This window comes from Lotus japonicus, chromosome 3 (assembly GCF_012489685.1).
Source record: "Lotus japonicus ecotype B-129 chromosome 3, LjGifu_v1.2".
Taxonomy (NCBI): Eukaryota; Viridiplantae; Streptophyta; class Magnoliopsida; order Fabales; family Fabaceae; genus Lotus; species Lotus japonicus.
In genome coordinates this window covers 13425018-13439978 of record NC_080043.1, presented here as the reverse complement: position 1 = coordinate 13439978, position 14961 = coordinate 13425018, and the positions used below count along the sequence as shown (strand labels likewise).

The following is a 14961-nucleotide window of genomic DNA, read 5'->3' as shown; positions in this document are numbered from 1 at the left end:
TAGATCTGTAATAAATTACAATGGATCTATATTAAAAATAATGTTACAAACTTATGATCCAAAATATTAAAATCTTACAACAGAAAAGAAGTTGAGGTGAGAAACTACAAAGAGTTAAAGACTTGACTTAGGAATCCATACCATAAGCACATACACATCCACCAAAATCATCGATCACAGGGGAGGACTGGATGATGATGGCATGCACATCCACCAAACTCTTCAATCAGACTGGATTTTTTTGGACAACCCTAAGCCCAATATCACATTTCCTCACTTCTACTTCAGAGTAGTTTTTGTTTGTTCTTCGGTCTTTTCTGACTACATTCCTTTCCCCAATTTTCATTTTTTTTCTTACGTCTTTCTTCTTGAAGCAGTATTTCTCTTTTTTTTTTTTCCTATTAAAGACTTCATGCGTATCACTCAAATCAATTCATTTTGCTTTTGTGTAGTTCTTTTATATTGTTAGCAATTAGTCTTTTTAAAGAGGTTTGAGAGAAAACGTCTTAACGGCTACGATAACAAGTATTTCATTGTTTAATATAATTTAAATTTCATTATAGTTTTTTTACATCACTAATATCTGCTTATCAAAAAAAAAAACATCACTAATATCTAATTTTACTTTGCAGGAAAAATCAGTAACAGCAGAAAAAGAATGAAAAAAATCCCTCATTCATCCCTTACTGATATATATATATATATATATATATATATATATATATATATATATATATATATATCTTCGGAGAAACTTAGGTGCAGACAGTACCAGTACCGTTTTTGCTGTTGGTCAATTATATTGGAACATGTGAATTATAAATCTATGTCAAATTGTAAAAGAACATACAACAGCCCACATCTCCGTGCTGGGGACATTGGGTTGGGTAGAGGGCGGTTCAGGAATCGATTCCTGACATGTGCAATTTATATTTCCGATGTCACGTTGTTCAGAGGTCCGCTCTCCTTACTATGTTATCGAAACAACAGAACATGGAAATGCAAACAATAGATACAAGAAATAGGAAGCAATCACCGAAACACAGGAGAGAACAATATTTCATTTTTCTATACATTAAGATAATAATCACAGTGTACTTCTTGCAGATTGGCTATCATTGAATCTGATGCAAATACATCATAATTTGACACTAACTCGCGATCATCACAGTACATTGTTGTTCGAATCCTATATATGTAACACTAACCATGATCTTTAATATATGTATAACTTCTATTCAATGCACAAAGTGAAAACAAGCCAAGGCCATTAGATTTACCTTTTGCCTAATTCAATTTGGAAAATGGTTACGAACACATAAAGCGCAGGGAATCTTATTCACTATCCTGCATATGTAACCAGCTCTCTAATTGACTTGGTGGGGTAACTCTCTTCCTAATTAACATTTCAACAGTAGGGCATACTCTCTTTCTCCCTCCTCTGGGCCTAGACCTGAATTGTTCATCAGCTTCTTCAAAATCCCCCTGTATGAAGGAAATATTAATAAGTATATTCATGCAAAAGAACAAGCTATCACTCGTCAGGAAATGATTGGCACGACTATAGCAAGAAAAAAGAGCTTACAAGGGTAAAAACATGTTTGGCAGTTTGTTCATGGTTATCTCTCACATGTTTGTATGCAAATCTCATGCCACAATCAGGAAACCCACACACATAAGGTTTTTCTTTGAAGTGCACAGCCTTCTCATGCGTGTGAAGATTAGGTTTCTGTTGACGCACAATCACAACGCAATAGAAAAATTAGAAGAAAGTTCAAATTGTAACCAAATTGGGAATTCAGTTAGAATAAACATCGTGCACTTTCAAGACTAAGGAGTCTTACTGATGAGAATGTACAGTCACAACCCTCATATTCACATTGAAACAACTCTGATGAACTGCCGGCTTCATGTGCACGGAGGTGCCTCTTCAAATTCTTCTTCAGTTGCTTAGTCCCACAAATGTCACAAGTCACGTATTGATGGCAGGACTTAACATGGTCTCTAAGACACTGGGCATTAGTGAAATGTTTCATGCATCCAGGTTCTAAGCACACGACGTCAACTGAGTCCAGCTTAACTGCAGAATAAAGGCTTTATTCAAAATTGTGCCAACATCTTCCAGAAATAAATAAAAGAAAAAGTCTACAACATCCAATTGTAAACTTGCCAACTCAAACAAAAAATTGAAACAAAAGTAACTTGCCATGAGAATCTTCATGCTTCCGTAGCTTTGATGCATATCTGAAAACCTTTCCACAGCCAACTTCTGGACACACATACTGCTTCTGACTTTCAACACAAGTAGAGGTAGACTTGCCATCGTGAAGCTCATCGACATGTCTTTTCAAATTGCTTTGTATAGAGAAGCTACTGTTGCAATTCTCAATAGGACACTTGAAAGTTTTCCCCTGGTGCTGTAAAAGGTGGCGAGTCAAGTGGTCCTTTCTTCTGTAACTTGCCTTACAATCATCAACAGTACACACATATGGCCTCTGGAAACATCACAACAAGTGTTAAACCTAGAAACAGGAAGAAAAATAACTGACAAGTGCTATCAAGCTTTGGTAAGAACAATTATACAGCCGAACAAACTGCCAACCTTGACCAGAGCGTGACCGAGGCATCCTTGATGGAGCTTCACAGGAGGTCTCCCTACCTGTTACTATTCCATCAAAGTGAAAATATGCTGCCTCGCGCATTTTGGAGTTCCTTTTGTCTGGGATCCAATGCTTCACACTATAACATCCAAAATTTTCAGATGATTTAGTGTCTTACTAATTACTTTCCTGCAAAAATATGTCTCTTCAGTTCATGCAACCAGTAATAGGATCTCAAGTACCAACAAATAGCTATTTCTTTCAGCAAACTAACATTTTACGATTTCCAAATATTTAGCTCCACACACTCCATATTCCAAATATAACAACTTCATATCTATCATTAAGCAATTACCTCAGCCGAATGACTTCGCATGTGCTGCAACAAGTAGGCATGTTTTTTGAAACTAGCACCACATTGCTCACAAGTTTTAGGCTTTGAAGCCTCTGTTTCAGATTCTCCTTCAACTCTTTTTTCCACCTCCTCCTAAAATACATCAAAAGTAAACAACAAATCCACATATAGTTACACACCTAACAAACTTGCCCATATAATGGTATGCAATAAAAAACAAAAATTTAACCAGGAAAAGCATACCCATTTAGAATTTAAATCAATCTATAAATTTATCCAATAAAAAAAACTATTTTTAAAAAACAACGCACGTAAATTCAATTTCAACAAAAAAGTGAAGAAAAACGATTTCTAATTGAACTAGATAAACTTGCTTAAAATCAAATTGTACCTTGTGGTGTGAATTGATGTGAGCTGTGATGAGGGTTTTTTTGGATCTGCAGATACCGCAGTATTCACAGAAATAGCGTCTAATATCATGGAATTTGGGGATTTCTTCAGATTCCATAGATTCAACCATCTTTGGTGATGGAAGGATAAGGGAAACTGGTGGAGATTGCAACGATTCTGGGAATTGATGTGAAGATTGAGATTTCTGGGGCGAGAGAATGCGCAGCTTGGGGAAGCTGAGGATGCGAGAGTGAGACTAGGGTTAGCGGCAACTGTGAAACATATAGATTTATATACGATGTCGTTTTGAGACTGCGTATAATTTTCACTTTGTTTTATAGGCATATAATTTTCACTTGATTATGATTTGAGTTTTAAGGGTATGTATATGCTTGGTGTGGAGAAGAAAAGTTACATAAAAGAATATAAAAAGAAAGAAAAGTGAGTACAAATTTATATACTTTAGAAAAGATGAAGGTTGTGACTTGTGAGCCTCACTTAGATGATTTGACACTTTAAGAATGACTCTCATCCAACTCCCTCTTTACATGACATGTGTCACACTCCTATTCATTTGGATCAAAACATTACAAGCCCATTATCATTTGCATTTTGTATGGAAGTCCATATATTTAAAACTCTCTATTTTCCTTCCATAATTTAAGCATTGAACTCGAATTTGAAAAATAGTAATAAATAAAAAACGTTACACATTAATTTCAATGACTACTGTATTCAATTGTTTCCATCTTTGAGAAACAATTTTCATTTTGAAATTTATACTATAATGCTTATTTCAAATTCGAAATTGACCCTCACTCTCATTAATTGGTTTCTCCGTTGGCATTGGTTGATTAATCAGTGATTGATTGTCATTTTTTTAAAAACTCTACAATTTATGATCGGTTTCAGAACTCCCTATTTTCCTTCCAAATTTTAAGCAATCTACTTGATTAGCAAAATTAGTAATAATTAAATAACGTTACAAATTAAATTAGGAGAAGCATCATTTCATCAAATATTCAACCATTAATGGTTAAAATTGTTTAAATCAAAATCTTATGTAGATATTTATTTTTATAATCAAATTATTATTTTTTAAAAAAAAATTGAGTGTACCCATTAATGGTTAAAAAAATTATTTGAGTTTTTTATGGAGACCCATTATTGAAAAGTTTTTTTTTTTACAATTATTGAAAACATCTTGAATAACCTTTTGAATGCTTAAATGAATTTAAAATTGACCCCCTCATTAATGAATTTCTTCGTTGGCATTGAGCATCATTGATTCCATTTATTTGTTTGATTTATTTTTATAAAAAATAAAACGGATATTTTGAATGAAAAAGACATTGAAATGGGTAGCATTTAAAACAAACAACTATGGAATACAAACATGATTCAAAAAAACCGCAAATCAATCAAAAAAGTATTGATTTGCATTTTTTTATTTGATTTAATTCTCTTAAATAAAAACCGCAAATTTAATTGGAAAAGTCAAATTAGCATTGATTCTATTTATTGCTATTCAAATTTGAGCATATGTTCGAATGGAATCAAATTTTCATTTAGTCATCTTATTCAATTCAAATTCAAATAATTTTGGTTTTCTAATAGGACTCATCACCTTCTCTCATCATTGTGAGCCCCACTTAGCTGATTACTATATAAATCACGAGTAGTTATTTATTCAACTTCATGAGACCTTCCATTTTTCACCAACTATTAGCTTTGAAATATACTTTGTTCTAATGGCAATTGACGATCTCGCCACCCTCTATGCCTCGAAGGAGAACTGGACTATTATTGCAAAGGTGAACCGTTTATGACTTAGTCCGAGCTTATATGGCTCGAAGCTTCCATTTTCCATGGACATGATTCTTATGGATGACAATGATATTACTTTTTCACATAATCACCATGTTTTAAGTTTTTTTTTTAATGGTTGGTAAATCCCTTATGTTATCTGTTTATTGAATTTCAGGGTTGTAAGATTCACACTTCGGTTAGAAAGACTCTTATATACCGATTTCAATCTTTGCTAAGTGAAGGACGTGTGTATCAAATTTTGTTTTTTGGTGTTGGTGAAAGCGGTCGTGATTTACGTCCAAGCTCGCATCCATTCAAGATCAACTTTGATACTCATACTTTTGTGCGATTGGTTCCCAACAAGGCGCTTATGCCCTTACAATTTTGTGCCACTCTCTGATATAATGTTTAAGGACATTGATACGTCTTTTCTTATAAGTATATACTCTTTTCAAAGATTTTTGATTTTAAATTACCGTTCTAAAAGTTGGATTAATATTTTTCTGATTTAGCAGATGTGATTGGAATTCTCACCGGTGCAACTGGTGAGCAAGAATGAGAAGGATGGGGAAAAACATAAGAGAATTACTATTCAACTTGACCAAGATGGGTACACTTAATGTTCAATGCTTATTCACATTTAATCCATCTTTATTATTATGAAATCGATTTTATATTTTCCCATTTTTTTGAATAGGGTTCGGGTTGAATGCGCCTTTTTTGGCAAGTATGTTGTTGAAATCGTAGGTTATCTTGCATCGAGAGATGCAACAAATGCTGTTGTGGTTATGCAATGTGCAAAGATCAAGCCATTTAAAGGTATTTAAAAGTTTGATCTGGTGTCGAATAATCAAAATATAGTTGGTGGTGTTTTTTTCCTTAATCCTAATTTTTTTACAGGTAAGACAAGTCTCCAAAATGTTTATGGGGCTACAAGGGTTCTTTTTAATCCTCTCACACAAGAAGCTGCCCCTTTCCGAGCTCGGTGAGTTTTATTCTGATTTTTAAATCTCTTTCATTTTTTTTATTCATATCAAATTAGTTCAATCGACTATCTTCCAGATTCTTGGAATCAAATGATACTGCTGCACATATGATTAGCCCGCTGCAGGACTCGGCAAAAAAATCCACCCCTGAAGATGATTTCCTAAAACATAGTGATGGAAAAACCATTGAGCAACTCAAAGATCTTGCTGGGGTATACTCTTAAGTTTACAATTCAATAATAATTTATATTCCATATTTAGTTACAACATATATTACACGTTTTTATCTTCGAATTTAATTTTGCAGAAGTCCTATTGTGTTGTTCTTGGTACTGTTAAGAATATTGCAGAGGGTATGGGTTGGTGTTACCCTGCGTGCAAATGTAGCAAGAAGGTATATCTTGCTGACGGAATGTATTTATGTGAGCAATGTAATCGTCACGTTGTTTCTCCGGCTCACAAGTTAGACTACAACTTCGTGTGATGGATTCAAAAGATACTGCTACCTTTGTCATTTTTTATCAGGAGGCTACTGCGCTTCTAGGCAAATCCTGTGCATATCTGCTTGAAACTACTGTACGTATATTTTTGGTAGCGTATGATTCAATTTAGAATTTATGTGTATATTATTAGCAAGTTTTTAATATTTTTTCCCACAATTGCAGGGTTCTGATCCTTTAACAATTCCCACGGAAATTCTGAATTTGATAGACAGAACCTTTTTACTCAAGATTGAAGTCGCAAATAGTTTACATTCTAAGTTTGAGAAATCATACCGTGTCAAAAAACTTTGTGCTGATCAAAAAATTATTAATCAATTCAGAGCGGCAATGACCTTCCTGCCTGTAATTAGTTTACCTTAATATGACATTGGTGGGCTAAACAACATTTTCTATTTCAAATTTTTAAGTTAGTCTATTCACATATATTCTTGAACATATTCTCTGTTGTACAGCTATTATACAAATATATCTACACAATAAACTAAATCGTCGTGCAACGCACGGGTAAAAAACACTAGTAGAAATGATTTTAAGATTGTTTGGTTGAAGAGAAAGTGAAGAAAGAAGCAAGAGAAAAGAAAAAAATATGTTTGGAAAATGACATAAGTATCCATTCGTAAAAATAAAATATGATAATTAAGGTGTACGGGTCGGTTTGGGTAAGGTGCCTGAGGACACAAAGCAGAGTGTAATTGACGACATAGAGACAGCAAACGAGAATTATGCAAACATAGAAGAAGCTTTGGAGAGAAGAGTATACCAGAAAAAGAATAAAAAGAGAGGTGGTAGAGTCTCTGAGGCCGCTACTTCTCAGAGGGAGAGTAAACCGAGAGCAAAACGGGGACGCCCCAAAGGGTGCAAAAACAGATCGAAAGTCCAAACTGAGTTGGGTGCCATATGCTCAGGTGAGGAAATTGGAGAAGAAACTGTTGCGTCTTGGGCCAGTAATGTTTGGAGAGTGGGTAAGGAGGTCGGTGTAGTTTTCCGAGGGAACGAAGAATTGGCGTTAGCAAGGCTGCAGGACCAGGTACGTATTAATCACCCAGACCTGCAATAGTTAGTTATTTTCTTGGTAATTGAGTGCCTATAGTTTGCGGGGTGTGATAAATGGGTTTCAAATGGGTGACTTGGAATGTACGAGGCATGGGAAGAGCAACAAAGAGGAGGGTGATTCAGAAACACTTGTCTGTTTTCAAGCCGAGTTTAGTCCTGATTCAGGAAACAAAGTTAGGCGCAGACAGGAAAAAAATGGTAGAGTCGTGGGCAAAATCAATGGGTATGAAGCACTTCGCGGTTCAAGCATTTGGGACAGCGGGAGGTCTAATTTCTCTATGGCGTGAAAGCAATGTAGAGGTGGTGCAAATACGTTCTGATCAGCGTTTTATTGCTATGATGGTAAAATTGAAAAACTTAGAAGGGTTGGTTTTGGTGGTTAATGTCTATGGCCCTCACACTGACGCGGAACGGTTCGTGTTATTTGTTCAATTATCTGATATGGTGACAGAGCATAGTGGCAGAGTGATTATGGGGGGTGATTTTAATGCAATTTTACACGAGAATGATCGCAAGGGGGGTGGAGCTTTATATTTGGGGGACATTGCTTTCCGACAATTTGTGACGGACTCATGTTTGGTGGATCTTCCCCTGCAAGGGGGATTATTTACCTGGTCCTCTTCAAGGAATAATGGGATGGGAAGCAGATTAGATCGCTGGTTGTTGTCAGAGGATCTGTTCCTATGTTTTAATAGTTTCAAACAGACAGCTTTGGAGTGGGGAATTTCGGATCATAGACCTGTTTCTCTTTCTTTTGGTCTGGACGATTATGGCCCCAAACCTTTCACTTTCTTTAATCATTGGCTTCAAGAAGACGGCTTCAATGAGATGGTAACGAATTGGTGGAATTCGATTGTGGTGGAAGGCTAGGGAGGTTATGTTCTGATGAAAAAACTGCAAACTCTGAAAGGGAAAATAAAAGGTTGGCATAAGGAGAGGGGGGTATGGGGAGTTCAGAGGATCCGAGAGCTGGAAGAGAAGGTTCATGTTGTGATGTATAGGATGGAGGTGGAGGGAGCTACAGAGGATTTGAGGGTGGAACGCATAGCTATTATAGGTGATCTGTGGAAGGAGTATCGGGCAGAGGAAGCGGCTTGGATACAGAAGTCAAGAATGAGATGGGCTAAAGAGGGGGATAGAAATACACGTTTCTTCCATAGGGTTTGCAAAGTGCGGGCAGCAAAGAAAAATATTAACCATTTGCGGTTTGAGGGGCGAGTTTTGGAGGATCTTCAACAAATTAAGATAGCAGTAATGAAGCATTTCAAAAGTTTCTTCTCACAGCCAGCAATCGAGCGTCCAAGTATACAATGCCATAATATGAAGAGGGTCAGCGAGGACCAAAATCGTTTCTTAGTAGAGGAGTTTTCGGAGGAGGAGGTATTTGAGGCGGTCAAGAATTTTGATGCTCATAAGGCTTCGGGATCAGATGGATACACCATGGCCTTTTTCAAACAGTTCTGGCCGGTTATTAAGGGTGATGTAATGAGGTTTTTTGAGGAGTTTCACAATAATGGAAAGATAGTGAAGGGGCTAAATTCTGCATTTATCGCGTTGATACCGAAAGGTAATCAACAGGAATCTATGCTGGACTATAGACCTATTAGCTTAATAGGGGGGCATATAAAATATTGGCAAAAGTGTTGGCAAACAGGCTGCGGGTGGTGATGCCCACTGTACTAACTCAAACTCAGTTTGCTTTCACAATGGGCAGACAAATAGTGGACTGTTGTTATATAGCTAATGAGGTTGTTGACAGTTTGAAGAAAAAGGACGGAGGGGGTTTGCTGTTAAAGCTAGATTTTTCAAAAGCATATGATAATGTGGAATGGGATTTTCTTCTTGATATGATGAAAGAGATGGGCTTTGGTGATAAATGGAGGACTTGGATGCACAGCTGTGTTTCCACTGCAACTCTTGTTGTTTTAGTGAACGGATCCCCAACAAATTTCTTTAAAATCCAAAAAGGATTGAGACAAGGGGACCCCCTGTCCCCTATGTTGTTTAATTTGTGCGTAAATGGTATGTCCTGTATGTTAAATCAAGTCTTGGAAGGGAGTCTGCCGACGGGTGTGGAGGTGGGTGAAGGATTGAGGTTAAATCATTTGCAGTTTGCTGACGATGCTTTGTTGTTTTGTGAGGGGGATCTGAGACAGGTTAAACGGCTAGCTTTGGTACTGGAGGCTTTTTTATATGTGTCTGGTCTGAAGCTAAACTTTAGAAAGTCGGCTCTGATTGGAGTCAATGTGGATCAGGAAATTGAGGAGCAGGCTGCAAAACTGCTTGGCTTTAATAGAGAGATTTGGGGTTACCTCTTGGAGGTAGACCCACAAAGTTGAGCTTCTGGAGGCCAGTGTTGGAAAGGATGGCTTTGAAGCTGGGGAGCTGGAATTCAAAATTCTTGTCCCTGAGTGGAAGAATAGTGATGATAAAATCTGTACTAAGTGCTATCCCCTTATATTATATGTCTGTCTATAGGGCTCCAAAGGGCATCATAAAGGAAATGGAAGCTTTGATGCGGAGGTTTCTTTGGGGAGGGTCAGGAGGGGGAAGGAAAATTGCATGGATAGCATGGGAGGATATGTGTAAGGGAGTACGGTATGGGGGAATGGGTTTGGGTTTTCTGGAGTGGAAAAAACAAAGCTTTGTTATTGAAATGGTTCTGGAGGTTTGGTAGAGAAAAGGACGCTTTATGGAGGAAGGTGGTGTGTGTAAAGTTCTGTTTGAATGAGCGATATGTGATGCCAAGGCTGGAAAGTGCAAGAGGCTCTTCGGGATCGTGTATTACAAGAGGTTTATTGCTGTTATGGAGGGAACAAGGCTCGGTGGTTAGTGAGTTCTTTAATGGGCTGGCTTGCAAGGTGGGGTGTGGGGAGAGTGTTCGTTTTTGGGATGACGTTTGGATTGGAGATATAGCTTTACGAGTTTTGTTTCCTCGGGTCTATGCAGTGGCTCAAAAGAAGGACGATGTGGTGGCTGAAATGGGGAAGCGTATGGCAGGAGGATGGGAATGGAATGTTGAGTTGAGGAGAAGTTTTTTTGACTGGGAATTAGAGCAATATACTAATTTCCAGTACTTCATTTAGTTTGTGATATCGAGGGATGAGCCTGATGTGCTGTTTTGGAAAAGGGATGCTATGAGAATGTTTTCGGTAAAGGGACTATGCTATGTTGTGGAAAATAAGGGGTTTGAAGAGATAGGTTGGATGGCCTCAAAACATATCAGAAAAATGGTGCCAGCGAAGGTAATAACTTTTATGTGGCAGCTGCAGAAGAATAGAGTGGCAACGAAGGCAAATCTAATGGAGCATGGAATTAGTCTTCCAGATGCAGGTGTGTGTGGATTATGTGGACAGGGTCTGGAATCCGCAGAGCACTTGTTCATTCATTGTAACATGGTATGGCCTAGCTGGTGTGCCATTATGCAGCGTGAGGGTGTATGTTGGGTTGTGCCTCATACGGTAAATGATATGATGCTTCAATGGAGTGAGCTGAGAAATGTATCTGATCGTGTGGTGTGGGATATGTTTCCTTATGCGCTTGCTTGGACGATTTGGTTGGAACGCAATGCAGTGGCTTTTAATAACAGAGAATTCAGCGTACAACATATGTGGGACTTGCATATCGCAAGAGTTTCCTGGTGGGTAAAGGCGTCATGGAAAAGCTGCCCTTATAGTGCGGTACATTTTGCACAAGGACCACAATTTGTTTACTTGCCAAAGACGGTAAAAACACGAATACAGCGACAGTGGCAACCACCGGCTGAGCCAATCCTAAAATTTAATGTAGATGGCTCTTCTATAGGAACTCCAGGACGCAGTGGCGTAGGAGGGGTGTTGAGGAATCATAGTGGAATGATGGTGGGATATTTTGCTCTTCATGTGGAGGATATGTGGGCGTATGAGGCGGAGGTGCATGCTATTCATCAGGCTCTCTTGTTTTGTGAACAATTCAAAATTAAAACGCTGGTTATTGAAAGTGATTCCACGCTTGCGGTAGGGTGGGTAGCAAATAGAGGCCGAAGACCATGGAAATTGTTTCAAATCTTGAGTAAGATTGATCATCTTATGCAGCTAGTGAACTGTTTAAGTGTGAATCATGTGCTGAGGGAATGCAATGGGGTCGCGGATACTCTGGCAAAAAATGGCAGGGATGGTAGTGTAGTGGCATGGCAAGTGTGTGATGAAGGGGCACCTTTTACTATTACTGGAGGGTTATAGCTTTCCTATCAAGTGTCAGCTGGCAGTGGTCAATTTGCAGGGTGTGCATTAATATTTTGGTTTTCTCCTTTTTGTTGGTGATGACAGTATCTAAATATTGTCTGGCGTGGAGTTTAATTGGAGGAGTACTATGGTTATAATTTGGTACTGGAGTAGATTGTGTAATGGTATTGGCTTATTCTATGCTAAGAGAGTGATTTTTCATGTGGGCGCAGATTGGACTGGTTTATTGAGTCTGGGACTGATCACAGATGTGTGGATTATTGTTTTCTTTTTAATATCACTTGTGCAGGTAGGAAATTATGGATGAGTGGCACATGTTTGGAGTGTGTTTACATTCTATCTTAGAAGCAAGTGGAAGAATGCATTGCAGATGCTATTTAAAGAACATATTGAGGAAGGTTGCGGTTTCAAGTGCTAGCTTAATATGAATTTCCATTTCAAATGTATTGGGTTGGTTTTGACTTTAGTCTTTTCATTTAGTATCATGTTTTGTATTATGGGAAGGGGAAGGTTTTGTAATGGGGATATTTGGCCTCTCTTTGAGATTTGGGTACTCTTTTTCCTTCACTAGGGTTTTTCCCATTGGGTTTTCCCTAGTAAGGTTTTGATGAGGCTCAATCTCAAAGTTCACTATATGGCCAGGGTGAGAGTGTTTGGTCTGTTTTTTGGAGGTGGGTTAAGACTTGGTTTCTTCTCTTGTGCTACTTTCAAGCACTTTTATCAATATATCAGATTCAGTTTTCAAAAAAAAAAAGATAGTTAAATTTTTATGAATTTGCTCATTAAATATTTTTTATAGATTTTGGACTAGGCGAGCCCCTAGAGGGGCGATGCCCAGGGTTCAGCCCGCCCAAAGGCGAGTTCCTGGCCTTAAATTGGGCCTCAACTTTAGAGGCCCAATTGGCCCAATGGGCAGTACCCAAGTCCTATAAATAGGAGGTAGATACCAATTGTAAAGGACTTCAGCTCATTTTATGAAATAACACATGAAATTCAACACTCTCTCTCATTCTCATTCTCTAGCACATTTTTCCACTCTCTAGGTACTATCCCTTCCTTCAATGTTCATTCCCAGAACATTTGGCGCCGTTTGTGGGGAAGATAAACTTTCTATTCCCATTCACGTGGACTGATTGTGCAAGAGGCGATCTCTGGTTACGATTCGGCGATTCTAAAGTTTGCCTGGTTTGATTCTGTGATCGGTGTTCGTTTCCTGCTCGAGTTTGTGTCATTCTTGATTTAGATGGAGACTCGCCGCAGGAGGCAGCATCATTCTCCAGAACGACGGCGAATTTCGCCGCCTCGGCGGCCTCAACGAGTGGACCTGGACTCTCCGATGCGAGCAGCAGGCAACGGCGGAGTTCCTCCTCCATCACTACCGCCACTTCCTCCGTCACCTTCGCAGATCGGATCCCCGGAGCACTCACCGGAGAACTCACCTACTCCGGAGCGGCAACCGGCTGTAACGCAGGAGGAATGGCGCCAGATGATGCGCAGCATTGGCGACATCCGGCAGCGGAATGAGCATTTGCAAGCTCAGTTAGATTTTTACCGACGTGAGCAACAGGATGATGGAGGCAGGGAGGCGGATTCTGTAGCTGAGTTTCGTCCGTTCTCAGAAGATGTTGAAAACGTGGCGATTCCAGACAACATGAAAACGTTAGTTCTGGACTCCTACAGCGGAGATTCCGATCCAAAGGATCATCTTCTGTATTTCAATACGAAGATGGTGATAATCGCGGCATCTGACGCGGTAAAATGCAGGATGTTTCCATCGACTTTCAAATCGACGGCGATGGCGTGGTTCACAACTTTGCCGCGCGGATCGATTTCGAATTTCAGAGACTTCTCATCCAAGTTTCTAGTACAATTCTCGGCGAATAAGAACCAGCCGGTGACGATCAATGATCTATACAACATTCGCCAACAAGAAGGAGAGTCACTGAAGGAGTACATGGCAAGAATGGTTTGTTACCGGGAAGGTTGAACAGCAAGTTGACACGCAAGCCTGCACGTTCGATGGAAGAGATGCGTGCTCGCGCTAGCACTTATATTCTTGATGAAGAGGACGATGCTTTCAAAAGAAAGCGCGCGAAACTGGAAAAAGGCGACACGTCACCCAAGCGCGTGAACAAAGATAAGAACGGCGAAGTTAAGGGGGATGGCAAACAGCAAAGGGAAGATAAAGGAAAGGCGGTGTTGAAGCCGACCAAGGCACAGTTGTATCCACGGCGCGATGATTATGACCAACGCCGGCCTTGGCAATCTAAGTCCCATCGCCAGCGGGAGGAGGCTGACATGGTGATGAACACAGATTTAACGGATATGCTCCGTGAGGCGAGGGACGCGCATCTAGTGGATGAGCCAGAGGCCCCAAAGTATCAACCACGGGACGCCAATCCCAAGAAGTGGTGTGAATACCATCGGTCCATCGGGCATGACACGGACGACTGCTGGACTTTGCAGCGGGAGATTGATAAGTTGATTCGGGCGGGACACTTCAGGCGAGGAGACGAGCGTCAAGGCGATGGACGTCAGGACAATCGTTCCGGCGCCGGACAGTATCGGGGAAATCGCCAAGGCCAGTGGCGCAACAATGGCGATCGCAACAAAACGGATAAGCGAGAGGAGGAGCGAACATACAATAAGGACGAGAAGAAGCAAGAATCAGCGGCTATCGCCACAAAGGGGGCTGAAGACACGTTCGCTCAACACTCAGGACCGCCCGTAGGGACCATAAACACCATCGCCGGAGGATTTGGCGGTGGAGGCGATACCCATGCGGCGCGGAAACGTCATATTCGTGCAGTTAATTCAGTTCATGAAGTTGCTTTCGGATTCGTGCACCCTGACATAACAATCTCGATGGCAGACTTTGAGGGAATAAAACCTCACAAGGATGACCCAATAGTAGTGCAATTAAGGTTGAATAGTTTCAACGTTAGAAGGGTACTCCTGGATCAGGGAAGTTCAGCTGATATCATCTATGGCGATGCATTTGACAAGTTGGGACTGACTGACGGTGATCTGACTCCATATGCG

The 14961-nt window shown here is 39.7% G+C and overlaps 2 protein-coding genes across 2 annotated transcripts; one reads left to right on the top strand and one right to left on the bottom strand.

Annotated features, from left to right (window-relative positions):
* Window positions 1-1045: 1045 nt before the first annotated feature.
* LOC130749169 (transcription factor IIIA-like) lies at window positions 1046-3680 on the bottom strand. The gene is made up of 6 exons (XM_057602478.1): window positions 3347-3680; window positions 2956-3087; window positions 2207-2495; window positions 1845-2080; window positions 1586-1729; window positions 1046-1485 (listed from the first exon to the last, which is right to left on the bottom strand). The coding sequence occupies exons 1-6, from the start codon at window positions 3473-3475 to the stop codon at window positions 1336-1338; spliced, it is 1080 nt and encodes a 359-aa protein (XP_057458461.1). The 5' UTR covers window positions 3476-3680; the 3' UTR covers window positions 1046-1335.
* Window positions 3681-7750: 4070 nt separating this feature from the next.
* Window positions 7751-8566, top strand: LOC130743638 (uncharacterized). Its single transcript, XM_057595873.1, has one exon. It carries the CDS (start codon window positions 7751-7753, stop codon window positions 8564-8566), a length of 816 nt encoding a protein of 271 aa, XP_057451856.1.
* Window positions 8567-14961: the final 6395 nt, after the last annotated feature.